Raw genomic sequence first — 22,889 nt, forward strand, 5'->3', positions numbered from 1 at the left:
TTCCCAGCACTTTATACTATTAGCTCATGTAATCCTTCTCATCTCCCCAAACTCACAACCAGCCTAAATGGTACATGCTATCATTATCCCCTTTGTCCAACTGAGATAAATGAAAGCACAGAGAGGTTAAGGAATTTGCCCAAGGTCACACAGCACAAAATTGTGAAGTCAGGCCATCTGTCTTCTAACCACCACACTGTACTGCCTCTGTGTACTTTTCATTTGATGTAACTTCTAAACACAAGTTTCTCCTCGAGCAGGGACTACACTCAAGATTAAAAAAAGGCCCAGTTGTAACACAGACTAAGAACTGGCTGGGATGGCTTTATTAGGAGAAGGTGTGTCTGTCCAAAGTGGTGCCTTCCTTGGATTTTCCGCAGGGCTTTGACTACTTATCTGCCCTGACTTTACATCCTGGCTTCTCTGTAAAGATGATGCCTTACTGTATCGCAGGCTGCCATGCAAGGTCACTGACGTTCCTCATACCTGAGCCCTGAGCTCACCTGCACCTATCGGAATGAAGCGCTGAGACCCATGTGCCTTTGCCAGTTCTTCAGAGGGAATGTCAAGAATGGTCACTGAAACAGGTTGGAACTTGGTCTAAAGAGGTCGGAGATGTGGTTTGGGCCTAGTGGGCCATCAGGTTTCATATAGCACCTTGGGATTGAAGAGGATGCAGGGTCTGACCTTCAGCTGCTATCTACTCTGTGGGCAGTGGGGCAGCAGGGACACAAAAGAAAAGAGGAGTGGGCCCTGCTCAAATCAGTGTCCCCCAGTGATGTGCCATCGATGCCCTGGCATCCCAGATAATCGCTCAGCCAGGAGAAATGGGGAGGCTTCCATCTCATAAGCTGGAGGCTGGAGGCAACAGAGACCCACTTTCCCACCTGGATTGGTGACTGGGACCAAGAAGGGGCCTCCTCTTCCCCGTACACCCACCGGTGCTGGAACTCCCCGGAGAAGAGGAGGGCCCTCAGGGGTGGCCAGAGGGGGTGCCCAGCGTGGCCGTAGTTACCCAGAGCCGTGTTCCGCTCCTCCAGCAGTTCCACTTTCACCAGCTGGTTGACAGGGGGTGCATCCTCCAGCCGCTCGATCAGGGCATTCACTAGGTCCTCGTGGTTGCCAGGGAAGACGCCCAAGTGGTCCCCAGGCTGGTACTGCAGCTCCTGATTCCCATTGGTGTGGAGACGCACGAAGATGGTTGACCGGCTGGAAGGACGAGGGAACAATCGGATAAGGGCCACTGGCCCCTTTCTTTATTCCTTCGTCCGTCCTGGCCTGTGACTGTAGTTTCCCTTCTTCCAGGCTCTTTGGGGCTCATGCCAACAGAACGTCTGTCCCCATGATTTCCACATCACAGCTTCAGCAGGGGCACCCAGGAGCTCCTCCTGGCATATCCAGCAGCCAGTCCCCGGTGCTCCTGGTCAGGGGTGCAGCTCAAGACTTGCTGGTTTGTTCCCTCCCTCTCATCCTGCCAGCACCCCAGGCTCTCCCCAGCTCCTCTGGCTGCCCTGGCTCCGTCTCCTTTGCTGCTTCCTTCTCCTCTTCCCAAATCTGGACACTGGAGCCCTCCACGGTTCAGTCCTAACACATCTTTGTTTTTCTGTCTTCCTGCCCCTGCCTTTCTTTCTGCACAGCAGTTACTGTCAGCGGACCTACAGCAGAGTTTCCTTCGTTATCTGGTCTGTGGGTTGTGCCACAGCCTGACCCCTATGACAAGGGAAACTCTAGAGGACAGGGCGTTTGCCTGCCTGTTTTGTTTATGGCTCCATTCCTGGCACTTCGGACAGTGCATGGCACATAGTAGGTGCTCAAGCATTTGCTGTTTGAAGGAGCCTCAGATTCCCAGCTGCCAACACAGGCTTTGCTCTCAGTACCAATGGGGGTCCTCTCAGCAACTACTACCCCATTGGAGCTAAGGCACTGGGGTCCCCAATCCATGATATTCTGTCCTTCCCAGAATCCCAAACTCCACACCCTTTTGCAGCTGGAGGTCCTCATGTTGTCATGGAAGAAGGGAAAAGGACCCAGCCTTAAGTTCAGATTAGAAATCCACTGATATTATGTTGTAAAATTGAGAGACCTGAGCAGGAAACCCAGAGAACCTCACTTACACCTGCCGGGTCATGCCCTTTTGCACTGGCCTTTGTGTTTCAAGGGTAGGAGGCTTGTGCTGGGTGAATGGCTTCCAGAATGAATTCTCAGACTATGGATGTCCTGGTCATTTTAGAGTTTTGGGAGAGATACTACGTTTCACACAATCTCTGAAAACTTCACGATGGATCGTACCTCAGTAAACCAAATCCTTTGTACACCTCGGGGTACGACTGCCATTTCAGATCTGCTTTTCCTTCACTGCCAACAAGTTTTCAGTTGATAGAGGACTTGATATTCAACATGAAGTCTCTATACTGTCCCTTGAATAACTGACACTTGAATACACCAATGGGACTTGCTATTTGAAGGAGTTTCTGGTGTAAGCCAGAGCCCGTTGCTGCTGCAGACAGCAAGCATTAATAGAAATAGCTGTGCTGCCACACTTGCTTTTTGGGGGGTGTGTCAAGTACTTTTATAGAAGCAAGGCACCCCTGTCCTTTGTATAGTGGGGAACTTGGGGGCTGAGGTTGCAAGTGGTGGTATTAGGGTCTGGGGTCCCACACTTCTTCCCTGGGCAGATTTCGCCCTCTCTGATGTTCATCCATTACATGGACTTGCACCACGGATTCCGTACCGAGCTTGCACCTATCTTGATTCCCAGAGAGAAAAGACCTGACCCACACTGTTAGCTCCACAGTGGGAATTAACAGAGGCCAACAGCCAGCAGGGGGCGCTGTGGGGCTGCTAACTTGGGAACCTTCGGAGACAACCAACCACAATAAGCCTTGGAAAGGCCCGAAAATCCATTCTCACTTTCTCTCAGATCATCACAATTTCTTTCAGAAGTATATTTGCCTCTGTTCTTTTGGCCAGTACAAAATAGAAATGCAGAGGACACGAACTTGCTGAGCTGGCTCATGTTCACAGACACTTGTCCCAAGTGTTCTTGAATGTGGAGGACGGTGGTCAGGCAGATAAGGGGCAGAGATGGGGATGTAGCTGGCAGGTGAGCTGCAAGGAGGGCTCAGGCCCTGCCTGGGCTGGGGATTTGACCGAGGGGACTTTGCAAGCCACTGAGCAGCCATGGCTTGCTGACAACTCCAGCACAGGATGGTTGTGGGCTCCCAGGGCACCTTGAGGGGCTGGTCCCAGAAACTTAGCAGGAAGCTAATCCCAGGTGGGTAGCACTGGCCTGGAGACCAGTTGTCTTAAATCTCAGTTCTGTTGGGGGTTTTTAAGTGTGGGATTTTCTAGGCTTTTAAGAAAAATAATAAATAACCTTGGGACACATATGGACCACTGAAAAGTATTTGAGGGGACAGAAAGGGCAGCACTGGCAAGACGGCAGCCAGTTAGGCCTTCTCCAGGGGAGAAGGGTCTCTCTCGAGGGACAGCTGATAGCTTGCTGACGGCCTCCTGGGTGGGGAGCCTGGCTTGAGCCTTGGGCAGGGAAAACGGGAGAGACTGTCATGGTTTTTCACTCAATTAACCTTAAAAAAAAAGAAAAAGAAAACCCTGATAAAGCTGGAAAGGGTAGTAAGCCTGAAAATAGGTAGTGCTGCAGGGCAGCCTTTCAGAGAGATAAACGCCGGACACAGTCTGGTCCTTTCTGTGCCAATACACACCACCTTCCAGTCCGAAACCTGTTGCACCTGTCTTGGGTGAGCCAATCAGCATGGAGCAGCTGCCCAGAGGTGGGAGGGGAGTTATTCTGGGACTTTGGTCCAATTTAGCATCAAAACATTTGCAAATTAACTTGCTTTTTATGGACTATGGTTTCGGGAGTGATTTTTGTGATCTGGTCTTTCATAGACTGTTGGTGGGAAAAAAAAACAAAACACCCCAGTAGATTCCTAGTCCCTACTCTTATAATGCCTTTGTGCAGGACAGAAATGGAAACTAAGATCTGTCGAATTTCAAGCGTGGCGTGTCCTTCTCTCTATCAGAGATTGTTACGTTGTGAATATCGCATTGGACCAGCTATTCAGAGGGATCAATTTCCCAATCTACTTCTTTAATGTTTGAGGGCCTAGGAGAAAACTCAAGAGTGCAGGGATCCCACCCTGTTGACCACTCAATCAAAGTCCTGAAGCCTGAAACAGCACGCATACTAAATTTGCAAGTGTAGGAAGCTGGTGTGGATGAGTAGTGACGGGAGTATATGATACCATGCTGCTTTGTGAACGTGTCTCGACGCAGCAGCCCTGCTGCGCCGTGGAGGCTACGTGCACAGGCATTCAGTACACTGACTCTGGGGTCAGAGATGCCCTGTGTGTGTGAGCTTGAAAAAGTCACTCGCGGTCACTTCTCATACTGAAAATGTGGATGGTAATGGAACAGTCATTTCTCATATTGAAAATGTGGATGGTAATGGAACCTACTTCCTGAGCTGGTCAGAATGCCGAGAGATCCTGCACAGAATGGGCTCAAATGGTGCGTGGGACACAGAAAGTGCTAGGTAAACATCAGCTATCTTTGTAGACACCACTCTCACTTTATGTAAGAAGATGGGGCTCAGAGGACCCAAGGGACTTGCCTGAGGTCACACTGCTACTGCACGGCAGCACTGGGCTCAGAACCCAGGGCTGTCCAGCTCAGGAGAACAATCTCTGTCCTAGGCCACTCATGCAAAGTCAAGATTTCAAGATCTTCAAGTGCACTAAAAAATGTCTAGCATGTAAGCGAGGGATGGACAGAGCTGGCCAGATCCCTCTGAAAAGACCGGATAGCAAACCCCCAGGCTTCAACGGGAGGTCGGCAGGGCTGTTAGTACAACGCCTGCGACCTCGGGCAGCGTCGGCATGTCATGTTCTGATCAGGGACGGTGTAATAGCCGTAGCGCCCTTGGCAGTGATCTCAGGACCTCCACTGCACTGTGACCAGTTCTGAAAATGACACTCCCAGAGGGACAGAGTGTGTCCTTTACTAAAGCAAAAAGCATGAAAAACCAGGTTTTAGGAAGACCAGTTGGAAGGAATCAGAGCCCAGGACAGACTGGTCAAGGTCTTGGCTCCTGGCAGCCAAATTTGGCCCCTCTGGAAGAGATGAATTTGTTCTGAGTGTCACTGCAGAGTGTCACTGGGATGAAAACGATGTGCTAGGAAGTTGTGCTTTGGTTTGAAGCTATAGTAAGATAATTCCTAACAATCAGGACTTCGAATTGCACAGTGGCTATTCTGTGCAGTAATGAGCCTCCCGTCATTCCTAAGAAATTAAGTAGGATTCCCTAGAGAAGAATCCTCCACAAGGAGGAAGTGCCCAGGCTAAGCTATGTGGACTAAGATGCTCTGGTACAGTAAGCAGCTCTACAAGGGAGTGGTCTGTTAATTTAAACCTTCTTTATGAAACCATTTGCTTGTTCCCCTCCATAGTGATCGTGACCACCTCCTCTCCTGTCCCTCCAGGCTAGGCGCTGGCAGAGGAATAGCAGGCAACCGAGATGCTGCAAAGCAGCAAAGGCATCTGGGGGGCGCCTGGGGTGGTCACAGGAAGCCAGGCTTGGAGTCAGCAAGGACTCCTGCCTCCCCGTGGGAGCTGCCGGAGCACAGGTGGGGAGCCCGAGGGCACGAGGTGTTCCTACCTGGACTTCGGGCTCTGAAGGTTTTGACGGCTGAGGAGGCGAGCAGCTGAGACCCGCTTTTTGTGGACACTGGAGAGACCTGAGGGGAGAAAAACCACAGTCCTCCTGACACGCGCTCAACGTGGCCAGTACGTCTGCAGCGCCTACCGGCCCTCTCCTCACACGCCCACTCTCCATGGAGTCGGGTGAAGAGATGAGAGGGAAGCGGTCCAGCGGGCCCTGGCTGGGGTGGGGGTGCAGTTGTGGGTAACGCAGAACACAGAGCGAATCCGCTGGCGCTTGGCTGAGAGGAGGTGGGTTCAGGGTAACGTCCCCCACTCCCGGGGAAAGAAACGCCACGCACAGGTTTCACGGGATGTAGATCAAAGCAATGAAACCCGCCTTCTGTAAGCACCTGGTGGAGGGGGAGCCCCTGACTTTCCTTTCCCCCACTGTCAGGGAAGCTCCCAGGAGAGTGTGGGGAGAGGCACCTTGTGTGAGTTCTGGGGCTTCGGCCACGTAGGTGAGGCGGAACTTGTTCCTCTTCCAGCTGCGGTCATTGCTGATGAGCGAGTTGTTTGCCTTCTCGATGTTGACGTCATCCCCCACGCAGAACACATCGCAGGCTGCCTGTGGCACACACGGGCTGTTAGTGACCTCTGTTGGCCAAGAGGGACTCCTCTTCAACAGCTCCAGGACCTGGCACGCATCCCGTTTTCCACCCATCCATCTCCACCCACCCACCCTCCCGCCCATTCACACACAGCCCATCTACTGATCCGTCCTAGGGTTTTTCTGAGTGCCTTTGATGCACTGTACTCTTTGCCGTAGAACCTGACATCTATTTAGTATGTAACCCTGTGTCACTTATTTCTAAAACCAACTCATGTAGAGGCCTGACACTAACCCAGGAAGGAAACACTCAGCATTTCCCATTCATCTTCCTCTACAGACTTTAAAAAGTTACATTAAAGGCAGAGTACACTAAATATGTATTCAGTCTGAATGTCTGAATCCCTGCATGTACACTTCATTTTGTTTTGTTTTGCCAAGTTCCTAAGTTCTCTGACTTTAGTAATCCTAAGAATTACTGTTCAGAATTATATTTTTGAGATAAAAGCCAGGGTAATTCAAAAGGATTTCAAGGATAACTATTACCACTTATTGGCCTCATTTTGATTTTCAGATGGTTCAAATGTCCGCCAACTGACGAACGGATACAGAAGCATAGTACATCCAGGCAATGGGACGTTATTTGGCCACAGGACAGAATGTGCCCCGCTTCTGTTTTGTTCTTCCCCAAACCCACCACCCCACTCTAAGCTTGAGAAAACATGAGACGTCGTCAAACTGAGGGACATATAACAAGGTGCCTTGCCAGTACGCTTCCCATGTTTCAAGAAAAAGACTGAGAAACACGGCTGAGGAGGTGGGAAGAACATTATGACTTAATGTGATACGGTGTCCTGGACCTGATCTTAACACAGAAAAAGGGAACCAGTGGGAAAACGGGGGAGTCTGAATAAAGCCTATAGTTTAGTTACTATTACTGGACCGGCATTCCTAGTCTGGACAAGCGTACCATTGTTATGTTAACAGCCAGACAGGGCGGGAGAAGGAAACTCTCTGTACATCCTCATGGCTTTTCTATAATCTCTAATTATTATAGAATAGAGGACTCTTTTGTTTTTTTAAAGATTATTTATTTATTTATTTATTTTTAGGCAGAAGGAACAGGGGAGAGAGTGAGAGAAACACTGATGTGTGGTTGCTTCTCTCATGTCCCTGTACTGTGGACCTGGCCCATGACCCAGACGTGTGCCCTGACTGGGAATCGAAACCACGGCCCTTTGGTTCCCAGACCGGTGCTCAATCCACTGAGCCACACCAGCCAGGGAAAAATAGAAGAATCATTTTGGATTCAGAGTAGAGAATGTGTTTCAAGGCCACCCAAACTCATCTGAGTTGACTGAAGCTGTCTCCTAGGTGGACACTGGGGGAAGTACCAGGGGTTCTTTCAAGTTCCTTCGATTTCAGATGAGTTAGTTTGTCTTTCGGGGTCAAGGGGAGCATGGCCTCTCCCCGCCAGGTCTCTGGGATCTGGGGAGAGGGTTACCTTGAAGACCTTCTTGGCCCAGGTCCTGAAAGCCTCCTCCTGCCCACAGAGCTCGTCCCCCTCCCTCATCTTCAGGATTCTTTCTCCTCCCAGCTCCTCCAGGAGCGTGTCCACAGCATGTCCGAAGGCACAGAAGTGAGGGTATGCCCGTGAGCCGAGGCCAAACACCGAGAACCTACCAGCAAGAGAACAGAAAGCCGTGTTAAGGGGCACTGGGGGTCTTGGGGGTGCCTGGTGTTATGAATACAGGTTGTTCCCCAAATTCCTATGTTGAGGTCCTACTCCACAGTGTAAGTGTACTTAAAGATGAAGCCCTCAAGGTGGTAACTGAGATTAAATGAGGTCATGCGTTGAGGCCCTAATCCAGTAGGACTGGTGTCCCTGTAAGAGGGACAGACATCGGATTCTCTCTGTCTCTGCACATGCACAGTGGAAAGTCATGTGAGGACATGGCGAGAAGCCAGGAAAGGCGGCCTCACCAGAAACTGGTCTTACTGGCACCTTAATCTCGGACTTCCAGCCTCCAGAACTGTGAAAACATAACTCTGTTGTCAAAGACATCTGGTTTGTGGTACTTCGTTATGGCCACCTGAGCAGATTACTCCATCTGGTATCTGAGTTGAGCCTAGTGGTCAGGCAACCCCAAGCCTATTTGGGGGCAGCCACTATAAAATCTGAGAGCCCCTGGGATAGCCCCCTTCCTCTGGTCTCAGGAGAGTGTTCCCAGTTTGTCCTAAGGAGGGTGAGCCGGGGCCAGCAGTCACACAGAACCATTGGCAATTTCCTGTGTGACCCTTTCTGAGCTGGATTAATTGGGGAAATTAGTCTACATTATCAGAAGGCTTAAATTCTACAAGTGCTGTAATTCTACAGAACTGCATCAGGTTTAAGTACAAAGACAATGAACACTATAACACAGAGGTCCTCAGGGACCTATATCAATGAGGACTTGTTAACATGTCAAATGCTGGTATGTGAACAGGCTCTTCTAAAGGGGGATGAAAGACTGATAGGCATGCTGGCTCCACCCCTTGCAACGTCTATGAAATTCATTAGCTTCACAAACCCTCTTTGCACAGCTTCCCCCAAGAAGATGTTGCTGTTTGAATGGGTGGGGGTCAAGTGGGTGGGATTTCTGTCCATGTTGGGACAGGGCTGGCTGCTTTCAAGTGCGGGAAGTGGAGGGCTATGCCTTGGGTCACCCCTCTGGCTCATTCACTGTGTCCTAGAGACACTTAATGTCACACTTCCAGGGCGTGGTCCTGGCTGTAGGTCTTGACCTCTTTGAAACTGAAATGACAGGTTCACAAGTGGGTTGAGAATGCCTCACGCCACTTGTTTCCCAGGTTGGCGTATTCTACTGACAAGCCACAGAGTGGAGCTGTCTCTCCTACTCCATGCAGGGTCTGACTCTGTCCCCGAATCTCATTTCTACGATGAGGGGGCCAAGACGGTGAGAGACTGAGATGGGGGAGAGGGAAAGAGGCAGAAGTGGGGAGAAACTCTCCGTCACTGGGGAACGAACTTGACCTAGGTCCAGGTGTTTCACAGGTCAAATGAAAGTTAACATTGGTTCATACCCACTCTGTTCAAGTCCACATTCACGCTTTCTCCTCTCATTCTCCTTCTCTCCCGTTCTCCTCTCCCCCCTGGGGCTCCAGAACTTTTCCAAGGGAAGTCTGTGAGGCTAGGCAGTGTTTCCCCCACTGGTCCCCCACCTGTGCTCATCCTGAACCTGGATTCCTTACCTCTGCTTCGAAGGGCAGCAGCCTGAAGGGGAGAAAGGGTGGCGGGCCAGGGGCGGACTGGCAGGAGGTGGGCTTCAGCCCAGGCAGATCTGGAAACTCCCAGCTCCAGCACGCGGTGTGGTTGAGGCATCGCTGCCCGAGGCCCCAGTGTTTATACTCGTGACATCTGCCATGCTGGACACCACCCATCCCGTTTGGTGCTTATAGCGTGTTTAACCTGCTTTTAATTTGTGCTTCCCAGCTCGTCAAGCCCACTTGTGTTCACTAACAGATGGTTCAAGTGATTAGTTCATTAATATGCTTCCCAAATGCACCTGAAGACCTGCATCGTGGTCACTTTCTAGACTCACATTCCCATCACAGTCTTTACCTTACAGTTTCAAAACTCCTCTTTTAAGCCTCTAAACCAGAAGTTGGCAAACTTATTATACATAGGGCCAGAGAGTAAATATTTTAGACTTGTAGGTGAAGAAGCAAAATTGAAACTATTATGTAGCTATTTCTATAACAAGAAAACAAATTTCTACACATTCTTTATTGATAAAGTTAAAAATAATAATAATGATGATAATTATAGCTGAGTACAATTTTTAGTAATATATGTCTACTAATGAGAATGTAATTCTTTTGCGGCAGATAACAGTTTGCTTAATTGGGGCTCACAGGCAGTGTTTTTCTTTAAAACATTAAATGGATCGCAACGTTCATCTGTAAGAACCACTCCCAGCTCACGGCTGCACACAGACCCTCAGCAGCCAGGCTGGACCAGGTCCACCAGCGTAGCTTGCAGTCGCCTGCTCTAAGTCACGGTAGATTTGATAAGGGAAAAATGGGTCCGGCTGCTGAACTATGCAAGTGATGTTTCTTTCCCTTTTTCTCTCTTTTTAAAATATTTCATTTATTTATTTTTTAGACTGAAGGGAAGGGAGAGAGAAAGAGAGGGAGGAAAATATCAGTGTGTGGTTGCTTCTCACCCACCCCCTACTGGGGACCTGGCCTGCAACTCAGGCATGTGTGCTGACTAAGAATTGAACCAGTGACCCTTTGGTTTACAGGCTGGTGCTCAATCCACTGAACCACACCAGCCAGGACACAACTCATGTCTCGATGTCAAACTAAAAATATGCAGACATCAAAACCTGTAAGAATTACCACTACCAAGGGTGAAGCCTAATGCAAATTGTGAATTTTGTGTGGCCATGGTGTGTCCGTGCGGGCTCATCCATTGGACAAATACGCCCCTGTGGTAAGGGACGTTGACCTCGGATGAGGCTGTTTGTGTGTCTGTGTGTGTGTTCAGGAGGTGGGGCGGGAAGGATACGGGAAATCCCTGTATCTTTCCCTCAATTTTGCTGTGAACCTAAAACTGCTTAAATCATCAAGTGTATTAAAAGGTGGACTGGTGGACACAATACTTCCAGGTCTAGGGACCCTGTGATCTGAACCATCTACTGAGCACTGTCCTGCACAGGTGTGGAGAAGGTTTAGTTGCTGATGGTCAGGCCAGAAGATTCTGCTTATATCAGTGTCATCTTGACCAGTATCTGTGAAACCAAGGGCTTGACAACCAGTTTTACTTCCTTCCCAGTATCCGTTAAACTGAATACACACTGTTGAAATATAAAATATACTTGCACGTCCACGTACTACCTAAAGTTATTTCATGGCATGTGACTGTGCTTTTGAAAACACAGGGGTTACGCCAGTATTTCTGAATTTGACTGCACAGTGGAGTCAACTGAGGAGATTCTTTTATTTTTAAAAAGCAGTGCTTGGGCCCAATTCTAGACTAATTACACCAGAATCTCTGGAGGTGGGGCTCAGTTATGGGTACATTGCAAACATCTCTAGATGTTTTTGATGCACACCAGGTTTGAGAATCACTGGACTATGGCAGTGGGTCCCCAGAAGCTTCACTAAGTGCAAAGCATACCCTTTGGGAAGGGCAGCTCATTGCGTGATTTCTAGGGTCAACATCCTTCATCACCAATGATGTGCTGATGGGGGAGTAAAACGTGGGTGATGGGGACACTCACGTGCATTTACAAAGAGGAGTCGGGGCAGCCAGGGCACAGCTGGTTGTTTGAGGGAAGAATGTGCATGGATGAGAGACTGCCTCCCCGCCAACAAAGAGCCCACTTCACAACTGAGGCCAGTTCCCCAAGAGCCTTCGTCATCCCCAATGCCCTAGCCCCTTGCTCACCTCACGTTTGCCAGGGGGCCGGTGCTCTCAAAGTTGTCTCTGAGGTCTGGTCCGTCGCCTGATGATTTACGGGAGTCAGAATAGGAGGAAACACTATTGAATCTGACTTTGTAGCTCCTGCCAAAATGAGAGAGAGTCATGAACTATGGCTCGGAGCCCCCTCCTGAGGTCAACATCCCGATGGATCTTCAACTGACCAGTCCTGGCTCTGGGACCCTCTGCTGTGTGATGACTGAGACCATGACATGCCTGAGGCCTCCTCTGTAAGGTACCAACTTACCCCCCCCACCACCACAATGACAGCCAGCCGTCTGCACTTGATGCTATGTGTGTTAAAACATGTCTGACCACCCTCGACTCAGGAAACTGAGTCAAAATGATTTCACTGGCAACAAGTCAGGAATGGACCATCCCCTAACCGCTGGATCATGCTTCCTTGCTACCCAGATATTAATGTGCATGAGAATCAGTCTGGGATCTTGTTAGGTAGATTGGATTTAGTAGATCCAGAGCAGGGCCTGAGATCCTGCATTTCTAATAAATACCCAGGAGATGCTAATGCTGCAGGTAGCCAGGAGCTAGACTTATACTGTCCACTGTGGTAGCCATTGGGTACTCACGGCTACTTAAATGTAAAGTTAAACTAATTCAAACTAAATACAATGAAAAACTATTTCTCACTTGAACTAGCCATATGGCAAAGGCTCAGCAACCACATGGGGCTGGGTGGCTGTCATATCGGGCCAGAGCAGACACAGAGACCATTTACAACATCCTAGGAAGCCGTATCGGGTGGTGCTCTCCCCACAAGTCATGGTCCTCAGACATTTCCAGGGCCTGTCACGTTCCGTACTTCCAGCCAACGTGAAACGTGCTCCACACTGATGCATGGCATGGTAGGAGATGGGATTTCTTATTAAATTGCTTTGATGGGGGAGGAAGATATTATTGGGACTCAAACCTGAGCATTAGAGGCTCACCAGCCTGGAGACTTAAGGAAAAAACCCAATTTCCCAGTTTCCCTTGAAAAGTGGTAAGTTTTGATCTCAGAGCAAAAACAAAACACAAAAATAAAACAAAACCAGCCCTAAGAACCAATGTCATCCCAATGAATTTAATGTAAAAATAAAACAACCCAAAAAGGTTCCCAAGATCTCCCCCCAAAAACCCAAACAAAACAAACAAAAAACTCAAGCTCCAAAACAAAAACCAAAACAAAGCACAAAAATGCAACACATCAATGTGAGTGCAAGAGACAAAAAAGGAACTGCGCCATCTGGCAGCAGGGTTTCTGGGCTGGATGTTCTTCAAAGTTTTCGCTCCAGCATCGGGGAGGTTCTAAATATATGTAAGTGTATTCTCTGCCCTAAAATAGCCACACATTGAGTCACTCCTCCAAATAAGCCATGCAACGCATCAGGGGTGGCTGTGCCGTTAGTGGGGGTGGCTGGTGGAGGCTGTGGGGTAAGAATAACAACACACACATTTGCACGGGGTCTGAGGTTTCTCCAGTGCCTTCCTCTTTGTTGTTCCTCTTTCATCCTGTGACAATGCCCGGAGGTGGTTAGGGCGGAGAGAGCTTCACCCCATTTGGCAGATGAGAAAGACTGAGGCCCAGAGCAGTCTAGGGACTTGTTCAAGGTCATTTAGTGAGTTAATGGCACAGCCTGGGTTAGAACTCGGGCCTCCTTGAGGCCTGAATGTGGCCTTGGATGTCTGGGCGTTGGGCACATGTGCACACACGTGCACACAAACATCTGCATGCACACACGCATGCACACAGGTGCACACACACTCTACCTGAGCTGGCTGTCACGGACTCCAGCCAGACCACGAACTCCTGTGTTGCCTCGGGGGAGGGGAGGCCCTTTACGGGGAAAGAAACGCAAGGGTTCCGGGTACCTAGAGGGGAGAACGGATGGCGCCCTATCTCTCCCTGAAGAAGGGGTGAGGGGAACCTGCTGGAGACCACCCAGGTGAGAAGGAGAAGAGCAGGGACACTGAGTACTGAACTTGGGCACAGACTGGGGCTGAGGGCAGCGCCTCAGCTACCCCTTGGATATGGAATGTATGTGAGTTTGGCAACGCACACTCAGCTACCAGCAGACCAAGGGGGATTTTCTGCCTATGATAGCCAGGCACAGCGTTTGACGCTCAGCTGAAGACGTGGAACAGGCCCTGTGCTGGAGGAAACGCTGTGCTGGCCTTGTCGCATAAGGCAGCCGTGTGTGCCCGTGCCTTATGTCCTGGGCTTCATGGGGGATTTAGGGCTTTTCAAGGGTAACTTTGACTGCAGGTGTTTTTCACCTCATGAAATATCTACAGAACGCACCCTCACATTAGCTACAACTGCACCATGAACACCTTCTGATGACAGGCATTTCATTGCCACCTTTTGAATGCAACCTGCCCCTCCACTGTGAGCATCAGATGGAAAAACTCCAGGGAAAGCAACTCAGTTCGTGGATTCTGAATGCCAGTTTCCAAAGGTGGGCGATAAGAACTGATATCCACACAGAGCTAACGTTTCACAGGACACATACATCTAGTCTCTAATTTGATTCTCACAACTTAGAAAGTTCAGATAAGTATAATAACCATTATTTGATGGAAAAAGAAACTGAGGCATAGGGCTGTGCGGTGACCAGCCCAAGACCTTCGAGTCAGAGACCAAAATATCAGGTCCGGTGGGGCACAGACACCCACCTGCTAAAACCGGCCACGGATGGACTTCAGGTCACAACCACCAACCATCCAGAACTCAAGGAGAAGCCCAAGGGCCAAAAGATAATTTCTAGTTACCCCCACCGGGTGTCATGGGACACTGGAGGGTCATTCACTTACTTCCTTTCCTCATGCACAGAGTTGGGGTGCCTCATTTCCATCAAAGCGCAGCCAAACTTCTGCAGACCAAAAGAGGTGAGTGAGATGTGTAGCACAGGCTATTAAATCAGAATAGGGTTGGGCATGGACGGTCTGGGGTCCTTGCTGGCAAGAGAGGAACCTGATGCTTGGGGACCAGCTGAGACTGGGAGGGGCTCAGGCTGGGCAGCTAACGCTTGGGCTGCGGACGCACCTGGAAGGGTCAGCTGCTCAAAGAGCTGCAGGTGTGGACCACCCTGCCCCCAGTACACAAAGCCCCATTGTGGCTTTCTCACTATGAAAATACTGTCCCCACTTCTCTCATCTGGAGCAGGGGATGTCAAGCTCTGGGTCAGAGTGCCCATTCCAAGGAAGTAGGTCACTCAGGGGACAGGAATCAGCTAGTCACTGGACACCAACAGACTGAGGACTTGGAATTGTCCAATCTTTGCCAAACTTGGATCCAAACTGAAATCACTATATTAAAAAAATCCTCACCCGAGGACATTTTCTCATTGCTTGGAGAGAGAGGAAAGGGGAGAGAGAACGATGCGAGAAGCATTGACTCACATGCCCAGGCTGGGGATCTGAGGCACCCAGACCGCGGACTGAACCTGCAACCTTTCAATTATGGGAAGATACTCCAACGAGTGAAGCCACACTGGCCAGCGCTTGAAATCACTGTCTTTGAGGCTCTGGGATGATTTGCTACTGAATAGCAGGTGTAACTGTGGCCCCCCTTTCTTCCTGCTGATGGAAACACATGCCGTAATGTGTGAAAATTCATCTTACCTCCCCATTTTCAGGGGGGTCTCCATTGCCAAAAGTGCTGGTGACCACCAGGACCAGAGTTTCGTGTTCCAGGTGCACAATGTCATATTCTTCCATGGACATCACCTAGGTGAGGAATGTGGGGGAGGGGAAGGAAGAGGTGATGAGGAGAGCCAGGAGGTGGGAGAGAACAGGGAGAGATGGGGGAAGGAGAGGGAGAGAGAGAAAAGATGAGTCATCCAGAGCCATCTTGTTTGGAAAAATTAAAAGTTTTGGGTATCACTATTTCGATGGGCTCAGTTTAGAACCGAAACCCTTTCGGCAGTGTGGCACCTTTCTGCAGTCACTGTGGCCTGAAGGGCCACCAAGAATCTGGGGCATGGTGCAAGGGGTGGGCTGCCAGTACAGATAGATCCTGCTTGAGACCCTGAAGCTTCTGATAACGAACTGCTCTCGGAACCTCCTTGAGCACACCTGGGCTGGGAACGGCCTGGCTGGCTGGTCTGACCAACCGTGTGCTCAGCTTCCTCTCTAACCCTCTGCCCGGTGGTGTGGAGGCCATGGGCCCAACAAGTCAGAGGTACCTGCTTTAGGGAAAGACTGTTGCCTGTATCTTAGCATCGCTTGAGGAGCATTTCTCCAGGCAGGTTCTCAGGAAGCCCAGTCTCTGGACATGCTCCTTGAGAGTATGTGAGCCACAGATGAACATGTCTGGGGAGCATCTGTATTCTCTGCCCTCCTCTTTTGGAGATTATAATACATATGTGCAAACTACAGGCTCTGAGAAGTCTTGCAGCAAGAAACTCATTCAGCTGTATTTACCTTCATTTATATTTTTTTAGTGATTTTTAGAGAGCAGGAAGGCAGGGAGAAAGAGAGGGAGAGAAACATCAATGTGAAAGAGAAAAGTCAATTGTTGCCTCTCATGTGCTCTGATCGGGGACCGAAGCTGCAACTGAGGCATCTTCCATGACTGGGAATTAAACCTATGACCTTTTAGTTTATGGGATGACATTCCAACCAACTGAGCCACACCAGCCAGGGCCACTGAACTGTATTTAATGCACCGCTTCCTAACATTTTGCTCTGGATAGGAGGCTTTCATTTGTGATTCCTAGACCCCTGGATGGTTCACAGGGAGGGGACATCGCAGGCCCCGAAATTCATAAAAATGTGAGTGTAGGTGCATCCATTCTCAAAGGTACCACTCTATGAAACTCCCTCTCTCCCCTCCCAACCGTACTCACCCCGAGGGGCTGGAGAGCTGCTGGTGTCCCCTACCCACCTTGGCATCAAAGGCGTGTTTGAAGATCTCACACAAGGTTTTGGCATAGGCCTGCGATTTGCCTGTCTCTGTGGCATAAAGGATGGTTGCCTTGACCCTCTTGGCCATTGCCTGCCCCATCAGCTTGGCCGAGAACTTGACAGCTCTGGGGGGAAGAGGATGGAGAGGACATTGGGAAATGGCAGACTGGGACTTGGGCAAGAACCAAGATCCATGAAATATAACTGGAGAGAACTTCTTCTGCTGATTTTGGGTGGCCTCAGGGACACTCAAAGCCTGAGTTGAGGCACCATCCGACCCCTTTATTAAATCCCTGTAGTACCATGAGTCAGGAGCTAAAATGGGTGGTTCACTTTGCTGGGTTGTTAATGGGTCTGTCTCAGCCTCGAGAACCTGGCTTTGCCAAGCACTGTCACACAAAGATGATCATTCACTCATGCACCTGTGTGTCCATTCATTGATGGTGTTCACTGTGCCTGTAAGCCAAGCACTGTTATGGGAGCTGAAGAACATGGAGAATGTCCTCTTTCTCTCTGTGGACAAGCAGCTGCCATGGGGCTTTCGTTAGTGTGTGCATGGGAGAGAGAGAGAGAGAGAGAGAGAGTGTGTGTGTGTGTGTGTGTGTGCTAGAGAGAGAGAGAGAGAGAGGAAGGAATCGCTAACTAATCACCAGGTATTGAGTGAAAGGACTTTCAGAGGTGCACTGGCCCACAAAGGAGGGACCAAGTCTGGGTTAGCCAGCCACGCATACCCAGGGGCTTGCATAGAGCCTGACGCCTAACAGGCACTAAATACATATCTAGCAAATGAAGGAACAAAGCTGAGAGATGCTGCTAGCACTCAGGAGTGCAGGTGTCAAAAGTCTAGGCTTTGTGGTTAAATGGAGAGCTCGGAAGCCCTGCTCTGTCTTCCCATCCATGAGGGCCTGGAGATGGCAAGCAGGCCAGAGCCTCAGAACGTCTCGGCTCACCTTCTGAGCAGGCATCCCTGCTCTCAGTAGGCATCTCCCTGGAGACAGATTGTTAGTTTCTCCCACCTGGGGATTATTGGTAGTAAATTCATCATTTTTAGAGTCAGGGAGACCGCCCACGATGCAGAGGCACTTGCTTGGGCTAAGGGGGAGAAACAGAAAGGAATAAAAAGTGCCTGATTGGGGGGGGGGTTCCCTTTGGATGATTTGAAGCATAAAAAAGCAGCTATAATTAACTTCCATTGTTTCTACCCCAAACTTAATAGTGCAGTTAATGTTTTAGATTTCTCCCTCCCATCTCCTACCAGAGAGGTGAAATGAACAGAAGCCAAAGGCTGCGCTCCCTGAGGCTGTTTACTTACAAGCCATTTTCAAGTAAACCTTTCACTCATCAGCTCTTGTTAGTATTTGTGTATTTAACATGTGGCCCAAGACAACTCTTCTTCTTCCAGTGTGGCCCAGAGATGCCCAAAGGTCCGACACCCCTGGTCCGCAGTGGCATCTGGAGCTCCTCTCTACTACGTATTCAACAACTTCCTACTGGTAGCTTAAAACTGGCCATAGCAGGAGTATTTACACTGCAGCAATTGGCAAACATCGCAAATCTACTATTATCATTACTTTTAATATTACTATTATTAAGAAAGCTGGTTTACCAACATACCACTGCCTCCAGGAAAAGAATTCATGAAACTGGATAAGGAAAGTGAAACTGGGAAGGAAAGTGTGGTGGGGACATTCACATCCCAGACTTGGAGCCAAAGAAGGCATGGGGGTGGGGTCAGAGAAAGTAGAGATCTCAGATCACACAAGAAATCAGAGGCATGGCTATCTGCCTGGCCTCCTTTTCTGGGGTTCTCTGACTCTGGGGGCACATACATCCCCCACCTACTCCAGGAGACTTACTCTGCCAACTTCTTGAAGCCAATGGCTCGCCGCTTTGTGGGGGTCCCATTGGTGCCTTTCCAGACATGGGTGTTCCAAGGGTCAGGCTGGGAAGAGAGAACTAAGGTTACCACACTGAGAAATCTGGCTCCTCTCCGGAGATGCTCAGGACCCCCTGGGGGCCTGTGGCTGCCCAGCCACGCACACCCTCAGCCCTTGGAAGGAGTGGTTCTGCTGGTGGTGACCACAGAGGTCCTTGCACAGAGTGGCTGGTCTAGCCTCCCTGCACTGTCCTGCTAGACCCTCTGCGACTCAGCCCTTGGTCCCTCTCAGAGACTTTCCTTGAGGCCCCAGACTACTCATTTCATCTCCATTAGTCTTTCAGGGAGAACTGCACTGTCCAATGTGGTAGCCATTAAGCAAGCATGGCTACTGAGCACTTGAGTGTCCAAACGGCTAACCTGAACTGAGACCTGCTTGAAGGATAACACACAAGGACACTGGAGACTTAGTGCACACAGAGGCAGAGAGGGAGCAGGACCTGGTATTCAAAGGAGGGGGTGAGCCGGTAGTTGAGCATCTCCTGGTGGAAGACGGGGGTGATGCTGCCAGACATGGGGGGCACGATCCACACCCAGTCTGCGGGACAGCCCCCCCGGCAGCGGTATTCATTCTCCATGTGCTTGATGAAGGACTCGGTGGCCGAGTGGTGGTCGACGATGGTCACTTTGTCACTCTGTGGGTGGGGAGGGGACGAGGAGTCAGGAGGTAAGAAGGCTGGGGATTTCAGGGCTCCCCCAAAGAGCAGGCAGTGTCCAGAGCTTCTCTGCGTTTCCCCTCCCGGTCGTACCCAGGGGAAGGCTTCTGGTTGGTGCGAGGGCACCTTGAACACCTCTCTTGCTAACAGTCTTCCTCTCTCACCTTCCTTTTTTTCAAATGAGGGGCACCTCTCCTATCTGGTTACAATTTAAGAACTTTGTTTTGTTATTCCTTGTATTGTTTATTTATTAAATTTATAATTCTATTTATGGCAATGGATCTTGGCTCTCCATTTATGGTGGTGATACCAAAAAATCCTCTTAAAATAAAACATTTAAACGAATAAAGTTAAGCTGATTAAAATTAAAACAAGGCAGTCACAGCAGAGGTAGCAGACTGTGCAGGTAACCCAGCTGTCTGGGATTCACACCACACCTAGTCACCACTTTCCCTCTCTGTCCACAACCTTTGCCCCCTTGCTGAACTTGTCTTTTTTAATGACTCATCTCACGCGCGTCTGCTCTCTGGCTCATCGGTCTTCATGCTAGCCAACCAAACCGCACTGCATCGTTTCCACCCACTCCTGAAACCGCCGTCCTTCCCCTGGCCCCATCTCAACTTGTCTCCTCCCTGGGGTGTTGCTGGTGCACACATTCACCTGACTTCTGGCGTGAGGACCTATGGTTGATACTCATGTGTCCGTGACTGTGTGTGCCTCCTGGGTATGTCCAGGAGGGTCTAGCTTCCCAAACGGCCAGGCCCTAGGGGACAGAGCTGGTCTCAATTATAGACTGTGACTTCTATTTGTTCTCTAGGCATAAGCCACAGTTCTCCTGATTTGCCCAGAAGAACCGTGGCTTATGCCTATTGTCCCAGCATAATTATTGGTGGTGCCCCTCTTTTGCTCTCAATGATAAATTTTATACCACTCTACCATAAACACCATTTATCATGGAGCTATATGCATCGAGGGGCCATATGTGTCCCTGTTAAGTGATAGTCTGGGTCCCTAAGGAAGACACAGCTGAGGCCTGCCATGTCCAATCTGAAAAATCATAGGTGGCGAGTCACAGCCTCTCTGTGGGTCATCTCCTCCTCAAACAGTCCACACCAAGATCGCAAGGTCCTGGCCCTGAAAGGTTTAGTTCTGCTCTGAGGCTTGGCAGCCAGGCCCCGGCACTACCTGGAAACTGTAGAGGACTGCAATGTTGATCTCCACCAGTGCCTGGTCCTTCCACAGGGAGGACGTCCTCTTCATGTCCAAGTTCATCTTCTTGGCCACTTCCTGAAAGGGGAAGGGAACACAGATTCACAGGCTGGGACACTTCAGCCTAAGGAGGGGCAGGGCTAGCTAGTGTCATGAATGGACTTCTTAATTAATTAATGGACTCGTTGGCAGACTGATTCCCTCACTCTGAAGATTTCTTCCTGAGGACCTTCCAGTAATGGGAAACTAGAGAGACTTGGCTGGTCATTTATTATTGAGAATACCTTCTAGTGGGAAAGACAGACAGTTCGTGTTGTGTTGAGTGCTAATACACATAAAAAATAAGATGAGGAGGTATGGGGGGCAGGGTTAACTGAACCCCAATAGTCAGGGCAGGCCCACTGTCGAGGAGGCCTACTAGGAGAGACGGAAATCATGACAAGCAAGGCATTTGCCAATGGGGGGAGGGAAGGTTCTAGGGGGAGAGGTGGCATGTGCAAAGCCCCGAGGAGGGTCTGGGTTGGCAGCATGTGAGATACAGAAAAAAGGCCAGTGCACAAGGAGGGTAGGGAGCAGGGGGAGTTAGTTGAAAGGGCAGGACTGGGTCATGCAGGATCCTGAAGTCTGTGCCAAGGAGCCAGGATTTTTATTCCGAATGTTACAAAGAGGGTCTTGGCTGGGTTTTAGGCAGACGTGTGGGCCCAGGAGTAACATTATCTACTTTCCAGGAGGACAAGATCTCCACCCAGCCTGCTCCACCCCCAGACTGGCCAATGCTTGCCAATCTGGACCATGGAAACTCTGAGCTTGCAGGGGTACTGACCTGACCCCATCTGACAGATGCGGAAACTGAGGCTCAGAGAGATGCCCAGGGAGCTGCCTACTGCCCAAGGCCAGGCAGCGGCTCCCCAACCAGCCAACTCCTCTGGCAAAACTACTGGGAAAAACAACCCCTGCCATTGTTGGTACAGCTCCAGCTGAAGCAGGGGCTGGTGTCAAGTGTGGGGAAGGCCCAGGAGCAAATCCACTAATTAGAGCCTTGCTTTTCATTTACTGTCAACTGTAGGCACTCATGGGAACCCAGGTCTCATTATGGGGCTAGAAGGCGACAATTTCTCAGCTTTGGGTAAATCACTTCCCAGCCTCAGCTGTCAACATCTGTCCATGATGGCAGGTAGACTCGGAGGCAGGGGTGGCAGGGAGTCTCAGGGCAGTTACCCGGCACACTTGGAATGGAAGCAAGCTCACAGCAGACTTATTAATTCACTCCTTTGGGGCTTCAGGCGTTAGGTTCTGCTTAGGGTGTTTTGGCAGTGACACGGACAGAAAGCAAATACATATAAAACCTGCTGCTCTACGTAAATACATATAAAACTGGAATTAGTATATAAAAGGGGAGAGTGTGTCTGCCAGTCATGCTGCTATTGCTACTTCTTTAACAGCATTTTGGTTAAAGAACAGGAATTAGCTGCAGGGAAAAAGAACTATATGACTTTAAAAAATCACTGAATGTGACTAGAGGCATCTCTGTGAAAACTGCCTGAAATGTCTTTTCCTCCCTTACCACTGGTCTGTACAGATCAGCAGCTGTCCCCGTAGAATCTTCTAGGAAGCTCTGAAAAATGCTGAAGCACAGCCCCCACCCCCTGCTCTATGGAGCAATTACATCCAAATCCCAAGGAAGGGGACCCTGGGCATCACTAAGCTCCCCAAAGCTGTTTTCCAGGCTGACACCCATGGGAATTTTTCAAAAAGTGAGATATAATGGACATATAACATTGTGCGTGTTCAAGGTGTTGGTTGGATACATTTATATATTGTAATACCATTACTACTGTGGTGTTAGTTAATACCCTTATCACATCACACAATTAATTCTTTTTTGTGGTGAGAACAATTAAGATCTAGTCTCTGAACAACTCTGAGGTTGACGTTCAGAATTGTTGACTATAATCACCAGGCTTTGGGTCTCTAGAAATTACTTATCTGTTTAACTCAGACACCTCCCCAGTTCCCATGCACCCTGCCCCTGGCAACCACCATTCTACTCTGTTTTTACGAGTTTGGCTCTTTAGGCCCCGCATATACGTGAGGTCACACAGCACTTGTCTTCATCTCTCTGGCTTAGCTCACTTAGCATGCTGTTCTCAAGGTCCATCCACGGGAACACCTATGGGTTTTAACCACGTAAACCCAGTGGTTAGTTCTGAGTTCTAATCTCGACTCTACCTTACATACTGTGTGACACAGGCCGGGAACAGAACCTCTCTGGTTTTCCATGCCCTGTTTGGAAGGCCAACCACAGCAGACTGTTGTTGAAACATTTGCTGATGAGCCTGCAGCCATCCTGGCGTTCTCACCAAAGCTGAGCACCGGGCAGCACTCCGCCCCAGCACTTGTAAGTAGATGAGGATGATTCGGCCCAGG

At 49.7% G+C, this 22,889-nt stretch overlaps 1 protein-coding gene across 1 annotated transcript in view; it reads right to left on the reverse strand.

Moving 5' to 3' along the window:
- NOS1 (nitric oxide synthase 1) overlaps positions 1-22,889 on the reverse strand; it is a 143,741-nt gene that overhangs the window by 10,329 nt on the left and 110,523 nt on the right. The window contains exons 11-22 of the mRNA XM_037156291.2: positions 20,439-20,540; positions 19,038-19,232; positions 18,518-18,603; positions 16,642-16,786; positions 15,378-15,482; positions 14,568-14,626; positions 13,524-13,625; positions 11,724-11,840; positions 7,773-7,947; positions 6,148-6,286; positions 5,678-5,756; positions 1,016-1,209 (exon numbers count right to left, since the gene is read on the reverse strand). Coding sequence (XP_037012186.2) covers positions 1,016-1,209; positions 5,678-5,756; positions 6,148-6,286; positions 7,773-7,947; positions 11,724-11,840; positions 13,524-13,625; positions 14,568-14,626; positions 15,378-15,482; positions 16,642-16,786; positions 18,518-18,603; positions 19,038-19,232; positions 20,439-20,540 — 1,498 coding nt within the window. The remainder of the gene's footprint in view (positions 1-1,015; positions 1,210-5,677; positions 5,757-6,147; positions 6,287-7,772; positions 7,948-11,723; positions 11,841-13,523; positions 13,626-14,567; positions 14,627-15,377; positions 15,483-16,641; positions 16,787-18,517; positions 18,604-19,037; positions 19,233-20,438; positions 20,541-22,889) is intronic.

Source organism: Artibeus jamaicensis, unplaced genomic scaffold (genome assembly GCF_021234435.1).
Source record: "Artibeus jamaicensis isolate MK-2021 breed Jamaican fruit bat unplaced genomic scaffold, CSHL_Jam_final contig_525, whole genome shotgun sequence".
NCBI classification, from domain to species: Eukaryota; Metazoa; Chordata; class Mammalia; order Chiroptera; family Phyllostomidae; genus Artibeus; species Artibeus jamaicensis.